Source organism: Artemia sp. Qi Xiang Cuo, chromosome 14, assembly GCF_049724085.1.
Source record: "Artemia sp. Qi Xiang Cuo chromosome 14, ASM4972408v1, whole genome shotgun sequence".
In the NCBI taxonomy this organism is placed as follows: Eukaryota; Metazoa; Arthropoda; class Branchiopoda; order Anostraca; family Artemiidae; genus Artemia; species Artemia sp. Qi Xiang Cuo.
Window position 1 is genome coordinate 23346872 of NC_142807.1, and position 16563 is coordinate 23363434.

Genomic DNA, 16563 nt, shown 5'->3' on the forward strand with positions numbered 1-16563 from the left:
GAAAGCAGTAGAGACAAGTGAATGGCACTTTCTAGGGTCAGCTGACATATCTATCCCGGAAAATCTTTGAAAGTTTCATTCACCAAGCTCAACTACTTTTTGTTTAATACTAAAGAAATTTTGTCCAGAAGATGATTATGTACTATAGATCAGCCTGCAATAGATGTCGGGGTGCGACTCCGGTTTCATTGTGAACGTTTGAGATACTTTAAATTCTAGGTTAAAAAAATTCTTCTTCTTCCTCAGAAATTATACGCTAACAATATCCTATAAAGTTTGTTTTTGGTTTCCCCATGGCTTTTCTTTCAAGGTCAAACTGCCCTCTCCTATTCGCAAAAGAAGTCTTAGTATAATTGAAATGGGCTTTATGTATATGCGTATAAGCAAATTCTGTGAAGATAAACTTCGTGATTCGTCTGTTGGTATGGTTGGACAAGCTTTTGTCAGTGCTATTCAAGCTGAGCTTCTTGAGTTTTATCGTCTCCTTGCTTTATTTGAATCTCAGGTAAGGTTCCTTTTCTCTTCTTCTTTTTTCTCCTTTTTCAGGCAGGGGGCTGGAATGGTAAGACAGAATTTTGAAGCTGCAAGATCTTGATCCTATTTCTGGAAGCAGAGTGTTTTCATGCGTGTCTTACTGGGGCCGACTTGGTACAGAACATCTTCGACACTGCTGGATTGAATCCCTTACCCTTTTCCCCTTTTCGACCTATCCCTGTAGCGTCTTAAGTTGCTTTAGACTGTTTTCACTGCCTCTATTGAGGCTTCCCGTGGCCCAATACTTCCTAAATTATTCCATCGTATTTGGATTTTGCTCTTGGAAGGGCGAGGGGGGGGGGGCTCCAATCCAAACGGATGCATTACATTGTGCTTTGTCTTCTTGGACGAGCATGTCTGGCAGTAGTATTTCTTGCAGTGTATCTTCTATTGAAGCTCCAGTTGAGGTCTAGTTGGCTGCAAAGACATTGCTTCTAAAGATTGTTTTATTACTTGAATGTTTATTTGGTATTATTATTTAAATACAAATTATTTGTTGTCCTAGTTTTCCTTTGTTGCCCGCTTACATGAAAATAAATGAATATTGGAGTAAAAACTTACAAAAGAAGGGAAAGAACATGAAACAAAATATAGTATCGAAGAAAACATTAACAGAACAAATAAATCAAAGCACTGTTGAGGACACATTGTACAGTGAAACATTGCTGAAAGACTGATATGCCATTTCAGACTTAATTTTGTGCAGATCAGATAGCTGCTCAATGATATCAGTAGACAAAACTCTCTATTATTTATATTACGTATAAAGGTCTATTATTTATACAGCACCCTGAATAATGTTCTATTGTACTATAACGGTCTATTACTGATAGACGTTGTATTGGTTGATATATATGTCAATATATTGATTGAACATTCTATTATTAAGACCAAATCCATTATACTATCTGATTTAGCGTTCCATTCTGATAAAAGTTCTATTATTGATTTAACGTATGAATAATATTCTAGTCCTTGATGTAACGATCTATTATTGAATATCGTCTATTATTCTGTTAATGGTACCGTTTAGATAGTGTTATACTTATTGCTACTAAATACGGGTGATCACGTCATGTGGAATGAGGGTGATTAGTGACTAAAAAGAGGAGACCTCACAAAAAGTACGTATCGCATTCTTTCACGGGGGGGGGGGGGGGGTGAGGGAGCTATCCTGTAGTATCATAACATTCACTCTCAGTCACACTTATCAGTCACTCTATCATATCGTGGTTGCACAGATAGTATCCAGTTCAATCAAAATTATGAAAGCGTATGAAATTGTATTACAAGAATAATCTAGAAATACGAAAAAGCTATTTTGTAAAAAAAAAAAAGGAAAAAAACAAACTAATGTGTAATATAATGTTTGTTAAAAAAAGAGGGATTGGGTGGAAGGGGGGGGGGGGTGCGATTTTAGACCCATCTAAAAGTGCAATGAAGGGACTGAAAGTTTTGACCTTAATTTAGAATTGGGATTAAGCGTGCTATCTCAAAATAAATACTCTTGACACATATCTTGTTGCTTAAGGTTAAAAAAATCAATGTGTTGCTTTCAGAAATATTAATTTAAAATAGCACAGATCCGAAGGAATAAACGGTAAAATTGTTAGACTTAAATAGCACTGACTTGCACTTCAAGTTTTATGAGCTTCCGGTTAGAGTGCTTAGAAGAGGAGTTTTCAAATATGAATGCCAATTTCTGGCAAAAAATGAAACCCGTATATAAAAAAAATAAGGACAGAGCTTTTTATGGAATGACTTTTAACCTAAACTAACGTTTGAATTCTTCATATTATGAAAGTGCATGTGTCCGAGTTCTCCAGTTTTACACCAGACAAAAACAGAATTAAAAATATTGTATTATCTAAATATGCAAATACACATTAATTATAAATGTTGTTACGTAATAAGAATCATGCTATAGTATTTTTGTATTACTAAAGTATTGAAAATTACAATATCGACAGTATTTATTATTTATAGAAATGTGTTATATGTATATATTAAATATAATTTAGACAAATAAATATGTGGTGTGCGTGTGACTGAACCCTCGCTTGATTGAGCCCCATTCAACTCAACCCATTTAACTGAACCCTCTTTCCTGAAACCCCGTTAACTCAACCACTGTTTAACTCAACCCCTGTTCAACTCAACCCCCGTGCAACTCAACCAATATTTAACTCAACCCTCATTCAGCTAAATCCCCGTGCAAGTCAAACCTCATTTAACTCAAACCTTGTTTAACCCAACCCTGCTTGACTCAATCCAAATTCAACCCCATTGCTGCAACCATGAAAGATAGGTGTTTTAGGGCTCTAGGCATGAAAAATGTTGCTAATTTAAATATATAAGCCAGTAGGATAAATCTTTGTTTTTGAGGGGGAAGGAGGAGGAATAGTTTTGCATTAAAGCAGCATAAGAAACACTTCCATAAGAATTAACCAATGAATAAAGAGCATTTCATTCGAGGCAAATTTTATCAGTTCCAACAAAACGGGCTGAATTACATGTTCTAGGTATGTTGTTGATTTAAGAAAGGTTGAGCTGAATTGGGCTGATTCGAATAGGTGTTGAGTTAACTTGAGGCTATGTTGCATGAGGGTTGAATTGCATTGGTGGAGGTGAATGGGGGTTGAGTTAAACGAGGGTTGAATTTCACGGGGTTGAGCTGCATAAGGGTTGAGTTAAATATGGTTGAATTGAATGAGGGCTGAATTAAACGGAGGTTAAGCTGAAGGAGGGTTGATATGCATGTGGCTTTAGTTGAATGGAGTTAGAGTTGAATGAAGGCTGACTTGCATGGATTTTGAGTTGAATGGGGGTTGAGTTAGACGAGTTCGAGTTAAACGAAGGTTGAGTTGCACGGGGATCGAGTTAAATGGGGGCTCAGTTAAACAGGGTGAGTTGCACGGGGGTTCAGTTAAATAGATTAGGTTGCAAGGGGTATGCGAGGGTTCAGTTGCACGGGAGCCAAATATATATCTTTATAATTAATTTTACTGTACTATTATGTGCATCGGAGGATCATTTACCTTATGTGCATAATTGATAATTAATAGATGCTTTTGAATTTTAATTGCAACATGTAATTGCTGGACTTGTGCCATTTTAGAAGTATGTGAAAGGAAATGGAAGCATAATTCTTAAAATGTAATGTTAGAATTTATGAGATTTTATCGACATTATCATTCCTGGGTAAAACAAGCAAATAAACAACCATCTGTAATCTTGGAAAATTTGCATTTTTGTAGATAGGGAGGTTTCTTTGATGCACTGAATTCGATAGTGTAATTTTTATCAAGAATACTCTCCTTACCGGGGAGGTTTGCCTTTTTGTAGAAAATCAGGCAGGTTTTCTCAGGGTTGTTAAATTCAGGAAGGTAAATTTAAACTAGACAAATTTTCAGATACTTAGAATCAAAGAGTTCGTGATAACGAACTGTAAATAAGGAGCGACTCGGCCCAATAGTAACCGAAACTCTAAACAACGAAATTTTGATGAAAGTTGATACATGAAAAGCTTGCCTTTTATGCTGATTCCAAATATGTAAAATTCAAGAAGTCAAGCGATTTTAATGAAAATCACACCATCAAATTTAGCATATCAGAGAACCCCACTTTATAGGTGACAAGCTCCTATCTACAAAAATATGGAATTTTGTATTTTTTGCCACAAGAATGATCACGGGTACGTGTTTATTTGTTTTTTTGCAGGGATGATCGTATCGAACTAGTGGCCTGAAAAAATGGGGAGAGGTTCATTGGAATGGAAATCAAAAGTTTAGTGACTTTCTTAAGTGACCAAAGAGATTGGAGGGGAACTATCCCCCATCCCACGCCCTTTTCCCCCCGAAGAAATCGTTAAATGTTAAATATAACCAATTAAATTAGAAAGTATTTTCCATCCTACTAGGTAACAGTCCTTGGACCAACAAAAAAAGTGCCTCTAATGAAGCTGATGTTTAAAGATGAGTGTAACCAAAATTGTGGGGTATAGGGGCTCCTTGAATGAATCTTATTGGAAAGTTCATCCACACATCGCCCTCTGTGCACGCAGCTTAATATTTATTCACTATAGGTGACATCAAAAAGTAACATTTCTCCAGTGGATACACCAATGGAAGATATACCAGTTCCAAATATTACCCTTCATCGGTTATTTCTATGGACGTTAGAACCCAGGAAACGTTTAGCTAATCTGGTATCATTGGTTGATGCTTGTCGGAACAGCAAAGGTAAGTCTAGGCTTTAAAATTCAAGCAAATGATAAACCAATGATTTTGGGTATTTTTGATTTTTATTTTTTGTTATCATCAATAGCTTTTTCCGTGCTATTCATAGATGTTGTTGCTATCCTCGGTTGTTTGTCTATGTTATTCCAAAAATGCTTATTATTTCCAAAATATTCTTTTTCTCTAAACAGCGTTTATTTATTTCTTGAATAGTATTTTTTTCTAAACAGCGTTTATTTATTTATAGATTAGTCTTTTTTTCTTGAATAATTTTTTCTAGTTATTTCTAGAATAGATACTTCTAAAATAATTTTATTCTAGAATATTATTTCTAGAATTTCTAAACAGCGTACAAGGATTAAGAGAAAGCTGAACAATTTGGATCATGCTGGAGAGGAATTGAGACAAAGACATATATATATATATATATATATATATATATATATATATATATATATATATATATATATATATATATATATATATATATATATATATATATATATATATATATATATATATATATATATATATATATATATATATATACACATATATATATATATATATATATATATATATATATATATATATATATATATATATATATATATATATATATATATATACACACACACACATATATATATATATATATATATATATATATATATATATATATATATATATATATATACAGGAAGAAATTTCCACATCTAAGTATACAGAGTTGAAAATTAAGCCTCAAAGATTAAGATTGAAATGAAGTAGCCTACTAGAAGAATGTGATCTTAGTTGATCACTAAAACTATTTGATCGAATAAGGAATGGTTGATAACAGTGTAAACATTAATATGACCATAGGACATCTCAGGATCTTTATTGGGAGGGGGGGTCACTCAAGAAAATAGTTGGGGGTAGTTATTTAAAATAGAAAAGTGTGAATGTGTGTGGAGTTTTGGGGTTGGGGGGAGGTATTTTGAAATTCAGGCGTTAACCCAGTAGTTTTCATAATATTGAATGGAGAAGGATCCTTCTGCCTCCCATAAGATTTCTCTTATTGACTAAAAAACTGGCGAGCCATGTGACATTATTTAGTGGGGTGGATTAAGGGTTAGCGCCAGTGTGTCAGCCTCAAAAAGCTAACACTGTGGCAACAAGTTCTGTAGTAGTAACAACATTGGGTTACCAAGAAAAACCTGAATACGTGGCATGTAATAAATTTTGTTTTGTATTGCCAGTCTTCTAGCAATTTGTTAAAAATTTTAAGTGTGTGTACTTGCATCTTATTTTTTCGTTATATTATGATAAAATGATTATTTTAATAATTATTAAAATAAAGTTAAAAGAATTATTTGTATTTATATTTTTTGCATTTTACTTTTGCAACTTGCTAAATACCATGAAAAACCATAAGTTACACATTACCCGCAATAAATTCTGTTTTGTATTGCCCGATATTCAAGCTTGTTTCCCTAACATTCTACTTTTTTTTTTCTTGTTCCTTGTATTTGCCTGTATACTTTTAAAATTTTGCTTTTTCCTTTTAAATCTTGATTCTTCTTTTCTTAGGTTTTAAGTTAATTTCCTGCGTATTTTTTTCTAACATTCCACTTTTGTCATTTACTTGTGTTATTTTTGTATCCTTTATTTATGTTGATTTGATTTATATTCTGCTTTACCTTTTCAGGGCGGGGAATGTTGTCCACAATTATCACGTTCATTTTAAAAATGGAACGCTTAAGTATCGCTAAATTTGAACAGTGCGCTTGCCCACTGTCAATATGCTTGGGCAGCAGTACCAGAAATGCCAATCCGAACCAGGAGGATCATGAAATGGGCTTTGATTAAATGAAATTGATCGCATGACATCACTTTCAACTAATCAGGGGTGTTTCTCACTTATGTAAATATATTGAAAGGGACATTCTTGTGCCTCTAGTCAAAGCGTCACTGACGCATTAAAAGTACGTAAGCAAGCTGGTTCAAAACAGTGGTACTTGGGCGTTACGCAAATGAGACTTGTGGACCACATTCGCCACCCTGCTTTTAAAGTTTAAATTCCTTTTTTATCAGTTTCTTTAAATTCTGTTTTTGCAGATAAGTTCATAAGTTTATTAATCCACATTCATAAACAAATAAATAAATTAAGCAACACTTTCACGCTGGAGAAAACCTATGAAGGTTTGCGATCGTGCGAAACTCCACGTAACTACTTACGTACTAACTCAACTATTTACGTAAACCTCAACTATTTACGTAAACCTCAACTATTTAATTAAAACTATTATAAATAAACTAAAAATAGATAAACTGTATCCTATATATATATATATATATATATATATATATATATATATATATATATATATATATATATATATATATATATATATATAAAAAATAAATAAAAAAAAATATAGAAAAATGAATAAATAACTGAATTAAAAATGATAATACATAAATAAAATATAAAAGAAAAATAATAATATAAAAGAAAAATAATAATAACCAATCCAGTCCCCATCACTCATTATACTCAACTCCCTCTCCCCACCCCCACCCAGCCAACCTTACCTTAACCCCTACCCACCCTTACGTTCCCAGCCCACCCTTACCTCTTCAGCTCCTCTTCAGATCGTGCATTACCATGAAAAGCTGTAAGTTATACGTAACCCATATTATATTGAGTTTTGTATTGTCAATATTCTACTTCTTTTTTCTAACGTTCTACTTTTTCTTTTGCTTTATTTCGCTTATGCTTCTTAAATTCTTTTCACTTATACTCTTTAAATTCTGATTTTTCTTTTTAAATCTTAATTCTTCTTTTATTAGACCGACAATGGATTTGCTGCATATACTTTTCTAATATTCTACTTTTGCTTTTACTTATGTTTTATTTCTTTATCTCTTTTCTTCACCTTCATATGACGTATATTCTGATTTTCCTTTTAGAGTCTAAGCTATTTTTTTCAGCTTCTTCAAACTTTTTACTTTTGCAAATATAAAGAACATGAAACCATGAAAGACCGCAAAATTGAGTTTTGTATTGCCAATGCTTTTTACCCAAGTTCTACTTTTTCGTGCATTTATTTTCTTTTGTTTACTTTTATTCTTTTTAAATTTTGCTTTTTCCTTTTAAACTTTAATTCTCCTTTTATTAGATGGAGAGTCGGTTTCCTGCATATTTTTTCAAACATTCTACTTTTTTGTTTACTTAAACCTTATTTTATATATTTCCTTCATTTACATTTATACTTTTACATTTTCCTTTCTATATTTGATTTCTACTTTTTTCAGGCGGAGAGTTGATTTCCTGCATATTTCCATATACATTCCAAGGTGATCAGGGTATATACTCCTCAGTTGAGAACGTACTTGGACGGACAGCCAAACCTCTACTAATTATGATCACCGAGTGGATACTCAGTGGAAGTTTGGATGACCCCTATAATGAATTCTTTATCTCAGTCGATCAAAAGGTACCAGACCAAGAACTATGGGACTCAAAATATTCAATCAGGTTTGTAACCACATTTTTGAAGTAGTTTAGAATTTTTCTGACACTGAGTTGAGATATAAGGAATGCTCTCTCTCAGCAAATATTTGTGGACTGGTGATAATTGGCTATGATGAGTGGAGGGAGGTGGTTCGGAGCTATGTTTGCAGGGGATGACGGCCCGAGTTCGTAATCGGTGAGAGTCAAAGGCCCGGGTGAGTGGAAGAAGGCAACAAAAAGCTGATGATACCGGCACTTTTGCACGTATTTCTATATATTAGTTAAAAAAAAAGTGCTTCTCATAAAGGGTTTTCAAGGAAAAAGAAAGAGCGATTTAAAAACCCAAAAGGAGCAGAAATAGTCATATTTATTCATTTGAAGACAAAGCAGAAAATAAAAAAAGGAACAAAAGAATAAAATGTGCACAACTCACAATAACTGAAGGCAAAGGCTACTAAAGATAAATACAAGATAACGTAGTAGCAACATAGATATTTAAGATGAAAACAAAGACGCTCATAATAGCATAACGGAAGTTCAAGTGGTATCTAAAAATATGCTAGCACATGAGTATTGGTGTATGATTCAATACTAGAGTCAATGAAGATAATGCAATCTCTTCAAAGGAAACAGGAGAAAAAAAGAAAAGGAAACTAGAGCAACTAGTTGGGTCAGTATTGGAACTCAAGCAGGTTTTACTACAATAATTATAATAATAGATAGTAACGTACAATATAAGAGTAACAACATAATTATCTATTAAGTCAAGCTTAAAGTGGACAGAATTTGCCTTATTTTTCCTATACTGTTTGAAATACAACGCGTTTTCAGTTTAATTCAAACGAAATTCTTTGCTTTAGAGTTAAGGGAGTGATAGCCCGACTATCAGTTGTGGTAATTTCTGTTCGTTTTAGGGCTCATTTGTTTATTTATAATAGGGTTTAATATCCGTTATTTTTAGGCTTGGCTTGATTATTTTAATTTTATTCGTTTTTCTGCCATTTATTTATTACAATAACTTTACGTTTTTTTTCGCTTATTGTATGCGAATAACGGAAGTGTGTAACACACTCAGCCTGATATCCTCAGGTCTCATATCTGTGTCCCTATGTTTATACCCACCAATAACGATTTCTGCTGACGATACGTGAACATGGGCATAACCAGGGAAGCCCATTAGTGCTTGTTTTAAATTTTAATCCTGCTTTTTTACTTCTGTTGAGTCGAATGACATTATACAGTCGCTATGTTTTTGGTCGTCATTCAAACGGTTAGAGTACTCCACTCTGCACTCTTACTATAGGTTCATACAGAAAGGACTTACTGCCATTTGCAATATTCACGAATTGCATCAATGAGTAATTTTAATTGACATGCTCGCACAGATTATTCCTTCTTCGGTTGCATTTCATAAAAATATATTCATAAAATTTAATTGGTGTTTTTCATTGTAAAGAGAATTTAATGGTAAAAATTACTAAGTATCTCAGTAAGATAGATTATTTTTTGAAGGGGGTCATATTTTTTTCTCAGGAGGAGGAGGGGGGGGGGGTAAAATCAAATAATCAAGCGAAATTAACTTAAATTCATTCATTAGGCGTACAGGACATGCGTCGGAAAGAGTAAACAGCCCAGCTAGAATCAAACTTGAAAGATAAAAGTATAATTTTTTCAAATCCCCAAGGCCTGTGACATTGCTGAAGTTTTGGGAATTTCGCGATTATTCTTGGTTTCTGTTCAATTGGTCTATTTGGGGTAGACTTGAAATTTATGTCTGGTCTATCTGATCTATCTGGTCTGTCTCGTATCAGAGATTTAGAAGCTTCTATTTATTTAAAACTTTCTATTTATACTATTTTTTCTTTTTAATAGTAAGGGCAGATTGTACTGTAGACTTTTTTCTACCTTATTCCTTTGTTTGAAAGCCCTGGAAAGAAACGTCTACAAATTGTTACTGGTTGCGTGACAAATATAAGCACAATGAGCTCATGAAAATCTAATCTCTTTACATGAAAGCTTTCCGTTTTAGGTTTTTTTCCTTTTCTTTTTTTAGTAAGAGCAGTTTATAGTATAGGCTTTTTCTACTTTACTTTTTGTTTGAAAGCCCTGGAGAGGAATCTTAACAAACTGTTACTGATGGGTTTACAAAAAGAAGCACAAAAAAAGCAGATAGAGCTCACGAAAGTCCATGCTGTTTTTATTCAGTTGTATATTAACGCGTTCTAACGAAGGCTGAAGGAAATAATGGTTTTACACGCATCATGATTACTCCGTGTAGCTTGGATTGGGTTGTTATAAATCAGAGCCAAATTCAGAGATCTGTTTCGAAGCGGGCAAAGCACAAAGGAGGGCGAAAATGATATCTAATTGTTTAAATTAGTTAAGTGGAAGCCTATACAATTGTTGTAGTTTATTACTGATTCTAATATTATATACAATGTTCCAGTGCCCGCTATCTGAGGAAAAAAAGAGAAAAAAAGATGCCGTATATGCAGAATATCGCGGTTTCAGCCACTTTTTTTTTATTTTCAAGCCAATATATTTTCCTTGTTGTTCAATCCAAGGAACTGTAAGTTTCTTATATAGGGGTTCCGTACAAGGCGGTTCTGATAGTGTACTTCTTGTTTTCATCTTACTCTATTTTTAGGAGTTATGGATTATTATAGTTTTAACTAAGGGACATGATCGTCTCTTAATAGGTTGCTAGCTACTGCTGCAACCCGGATTATATAATATTGTATATTATATTATAGTATTAATTATAAAATAAAAATATTAATTGTATATTTTATGGGATATAGGAATATATCTCAATTGATTATTATGTTATATTTCCTTATTTAAAATTTAGGAGAAATGAGGCATTCAGTTGTTACTGAAAGAGGTCTCCACATGTAACTATGCAATTTTGGTAGTAGTGGATGTCACATTAAAAAAAGAAACGTGGGTTTAAAATCAGCCAAAAAATAAGATGTCACATTAAAAAAAAAGAAACGTGGGTTTAAAATCAGCCAAAAAATAAGATGTCGCATTAAAAAAAGAAACTTGGATTTAAAATCAGCCAAAAATTAAGACCTCACATTAAAAAAAGGAAAGGGGGTTTAAAATCAGCCAAAAAATAAGATGTCACATTAAAAGAAGAAACGTGGGTTTAAAATCAGCCATAAAAGATGTCACATTAAAAAAAGAAATGTGGATTTTAAAATCAGCCAAGAAATAAGATTTCACATTAAAAAAAACAAACGTGGGTTTAAAATCAGCCAAAAAATAAGATGTCACATTAAAAAAAAACGATGGTTTAAAATCAGCCAAAAAATAAAATGTCACATTAAAAAAAGAAACGTGAGTTTAAAATCAGCCAAAAAGTAAGATGTCAAATTAAAAAAAGAAACGTGGATTTAAAATCAGCCGAAAAATAAGACGTCACATTAAGAAAAGAAACGTGGGTTTAAAATCAGCCAAAAAATAAGATCTCACATTAAAAAAAAAACACATGGGTTCAGCCAAAAAATAAGATATCACATTAAAAAAAGAAACGTGGGTTTAAAATCAGCCAAAAAATAAGATTTCACATTAAAAAAAGAAACGTGGGTTTAAAATCAGCCAAAAAGTAAGATGTCACATTAATAAAAGAAACGTGGGTTTAAAATCAACCAAAAAATAAAATGTCGCATTAAGAAAAGAAACGTGGGTTTGAAGTCAGCAAAACAAATAAGATAATAACATTTGGCACGAAACTCGTTAAAAATGTGTAGCTTCTCTTTGAAGCCGCAGTTGTCTTTAGGAATGAAAAGATCGTTAAGATAATCTAAAAACTAAAAATCTAAATATTTCTCAATTCACTCATATACAACAACCATCCTACTGACATAAAACACACACATAATTACTATTCTTTTGCAAGGGAAAATCTTTTAGCTGTGGCCTTGAAGGTTACCAGATGATTTGCATTTCGTATTGCAACCGGTATTATATTCCATACACTGGGAGCAAAATTATTTATTACAGAAGAATCTCTAGTAGTATTTCTAAATTGATGTACTAGATTTGATGCTCCTCGTGTGTCATGACTATGGAGATCACTATTAATGCAAAAAATATTTTGGAAAGAAGAGGGAAGTATATTATTAAGATAATTCATATGTTAAAATACTAACTTGATAATCTCTAGTTTTTGAAATATAAAGAATTTGATTCTTAATGTTACATTCATTAATATTTTGAGTTATGAATATCTTAGGTGACAAAAGTTTAATAGCTTTATTTTGAATTTTTTGAATTTTCTTATAGCATGGAACAAAATTACTTGCCCATACAGAGCAACCATAGGAAATATATGGGTAAAAATAGCAAAATAATGCAATCTAAGAATTTTCTTTGAAACCAAGTTTGTAACTTGGCGAAGCACAACCAAATATCTCGACTACTTTAAAGCTATAATATCAGAATGTGTTTTCCATGATAGATTTTCGGTAATCATAAAACCCAAATACTTTGTTACCTTTATTGTTTTTATTTGATTACCATTTATTATTAATTTTGAGTTATTTTCAATGCTAGATGTCCGAGAAAATAAAATGTAATTAGTTTTGTTATAATTTAATGTCAAAAGATTTAATTCCGCCCACTCAATAAATTCGACCAATGCCTTTCTCATTTACCAAAAAGTAGAGTAACTGATAGCGCAAAAACAAGTGAAAGAGTGTCACCTGCAAAAAGGATTATACCAGCCTCTGACAATCAATACTTAATTGGATCAATAAAAATTAATAATAAAAGGACCTAGTATAGACCCTCAGGGTACTCCGCATGTTATCCTATTAGCTACAGAAGTTGAACACCCGTTCACCACCGTTTGCTTCCGTCCATTGAAGTAAGAGTTAAACCATAAGAAGCTCTCTCCAGTCAAACGGATTTTATCCAGCTCAAGTAATAATTTTTTGTGGTCATTCGTGTCAAAGGCTTTCTTTAAATCTAGGAATAAAGCAGCTGGAATCAAACCTAATTCTAACGCCTCATTTACCTAATTCAATAAGTTTGATTGTGGCCATATCGATTAGTAGTTTTTTCCTGAAGCGAAATTGAGTGTTTACAAGATTTTTTCTTTTTTTTAACGTAAATTATTTAGCCTAGATCCAATAACCTTTCATATATTATCCCAGGAAACATATCCAAAAAGTACAATATAACTAGTCAAAGACTGAATTGAGACTGAATAAAAGCGTTGTCCAACTAAACGAATTAGTTTCGCGTATTTGTTTTCATTTTTCAGTGTGACAACACTGACGGAAATGTCATAATGCCCTTAAAACTTTATAATGTTGAAAAAAATTGTTTTGCAAAACCGTGTGTTTTCAGTTATGAGTAGACTTCAGATGAATGCAGGGAGCAGAAAATATTTTTATTTTGATGTCCTTGATACTTCAATTGTTAATAGTAAACCTTCGTGCAGTTATTTGAATAGTTTTTTTTTATGTTGTAAACTTAATTTTTTTGTAACCAGAGCACTTACAGAACAACCTAAGATAGGTTATAAATATCAGAAATTGGTTGAATACCTAATCCAACCTGTCACCATCAAACCTTGCATAAGACTGACAAAGCTGACTGGCAAAGTTGATTGAATCCAAGAAGAAAAACAGTAATTTCGAACATTCACCGGTGAATGTCGACATTCTCTAATTTGGATCTTTCACAGTAACACATACATATACTAAATTTATATAGTTAAACAAAATGACTAACATTTACGTGGCCTGATTTCTTTTTGTTTCACACCAAATGATTTTGACGATCTTTGACAGACTTGGCCAATAAACATATCATATTTCAAGCAGCATATTAAGTGAGATTGAGCAATAATTTTTCCTCCCAAAGCTGCAGTTTTAAAAATATTCACTGTTATTGAGTGGAAATACTAAACTTAAGTAAGTGAGCTGTTCTCCGCCTAATATAACGTCTGGTGCAAACTAAAACTTTTTTTCTTTTTTTTAATGAACATGGCCAGTTTTGGCTTGGAAAACGCTATATTTTTTTAGTCCTTTAATGCCAGGAAAGACGAGATGAACCCTAGTGTCCGCAAATGGAAAAAGTGAGCACTATTCCAAATAACTTTAGTGTAAATGCTGCTGTTACAACAATGTTGCTGTTGCAAGAAACCTCATATGTGTGAAGTGGCTACACTCTCCGTTTAATTGCTACATAAAGTATATGACGCGACTAAGCAAAAAAGGGGGTACCCACAAAAACCTCTCTTGAAAAACTAACATTTTATTTGAAATGTTTCTTGCTTCTTTTTAGACAGACAATGGTTCCTAGTTTTCTAAGCAAAGAGGACGCTCAGATGATTCTAACAGCAGGCAAAAGTTTACGATTTCTTCGAGAAGTATGTGGAGATTCATCTGAAATACCTGGCCACGCGAAGCTCATCAAATTCATAAGAGAAGGAGGTATAGACGATTAATATCTATCATTATTACCTCCTATGAATGCCTTAAGTCTATTATATCTTTGAAATTAGTCAAGGGACAATGAATTATAACGGGGGAATGCAAAGGATCGAAATTGAGAAAATATCTGGATTTTTGAAATGATTCCACTTGGCCATTAAACGTTCCTAAAAAATAACGTTTGAACATTTTTTTGTTTAATCAAGTAAAGCTAGTTCTTGAACTCTCCAAGAACGTATAATTACGTTTTTATCCAGCGATTCGCATGCAGAATTAATCCTTCAATAAGCTCCTTGTTTTTGAAACTGATCAACTGAATAATTAGAAAAATAATCGTTTGACAATACTTTTTTTTTGTCTTTTTTTTCTTATATTCTGATACTTTCGTTTTTTAGCAATACTCAAGAATGTTCAATTGCAGTTTCGACATTTAGTGTTCATCATACTGCTAATTTAAACTATTAATTCCACTGGGTCTATTAATAAGGTGTTAAGTCTATTAAGATCTTATCAATATTATTAAGGTCTTAAGTCTATTAGTTACACTGGGTTCGGGAAATTTTCGTCAGCTGAATTGTTTATTTGTCATTGGCTTTGTTAAGAAACCTCCCTAACCTCAATCCATCAATGAATTTAGAAGGTAAAGAAAATAATTATAATCCACTACGATATTAGAATCCTACCGGTGGAATATCTTTTTCTTAATTGACAATTTTTTATGTACCTTGATCACGCTTTTTAGCCTATATAAAGATGTTGATATACATAAACGTTTGGAATGAGATGTTAATAAGTAAAATGTAATGTTTATATCGATAAACCAGATATAAAAGAGGTTAGATAGTATGCAATAACTATGAGAACTGTAAGGGAGTTGTTACCGAATTCACCTTCTTTGTTTTGGTTTCATTTTCTCAGATTTTACCAGAAAGCTATCTTACTCATCACGGCAAATTTTCCGACAAGTGTTAACGGATTTTGCAACTTTATAATTTGAAAGTAAGCAATCCCACTTTAGTGACCACATCAAAACATATAGAGGGAATTTTTTAAGGAACTTGTCCTTATATTAGGGGGACTTGGGACTTGTATTAGGGACATTGGGATATTATATTAGGGACTTGTACCCACGACCTCACAATAACTTTGTGGGCAGCTGAGCATTGAACTACAAAGGGCGTTAACCAATCCTCTATATGCAAATTACACTTTTAATATAGGTTTGTTGCTCATAATACCTATGGTTGAAATACATTTAATGCATAAATCTTGGTCTGTAGTTTACCGTTTGTTGCGGACATTTTCATGCATATCATATTAATTTTATTTAGTAACTTCAGGAGCCGATTAATCGAAATTTCCTTTTTTTTTCTTATTACTAAATCCGTCAACTGCAAATTCAAGGTTTATTTTGTCGAGCTTTTGATGAAATTGGTCAAAAAATATAAACAAGTTTTTCTTCCAAAACCTACGACAGGCAATGATGGTACACGCTGTAATGTTTTATTTTTCAGAATTTTTCTCAGAAAAGGCTTAAACGGCTAAGATTTAGCACTGTTAAAATGACGTATTTATAATATTTACCAATTACGTGTCCTTTGTTGCACATAAATTAAGACTTCAAAAAGAAACTGAAGATTTATATAGTTGCATCTTCGGAAATTCGAACTTAGGAAGATGATTTTATACCATGATGTTAAAACAGCTTAAGACGTAATTTTATGTTCTTGTTTGTTTATTTCTGTTTTTGGACTACTGGCTATGTATAGATAGACCTAAAGTCTATCTGTTCTTGCAAATATCGTAGATTTAGCTTGTTTTGCCTTTTTTTTTATATGTATAA

General features: G+C 32.5%; 1 protein-coding gene across 1 annotated transcript in view; it reads left to right on the forward strand.

The window, feature by feature from the left end:
- LOC148944280 (gamma-tubulin complex component 3 homolog) overlaps window positions 1-16563 on the forward strand; it is a 90312-nt gene that overhangs the window by 33513 nt on the left and 40236 nt on the right. Inside the window, exons 6-9 of the mRNA XM_089099780.1 lie at window positions 311-505; window positions 4619-4775; window positions 8073-8295; window positions 14572-14720. Of these exons, the coding sequence (XP_088955906.1) occupies window positions 311-505; window positions 4619-4775; window positions 8073-8295; window positions 14572-14720 (724 nt within the window). The remainder of the gene's footprint in view (window positions 1-310; window positions 506-4618; window positions 4776-8072; window positions 8296-14571; window positions 14721-16563) is intronic.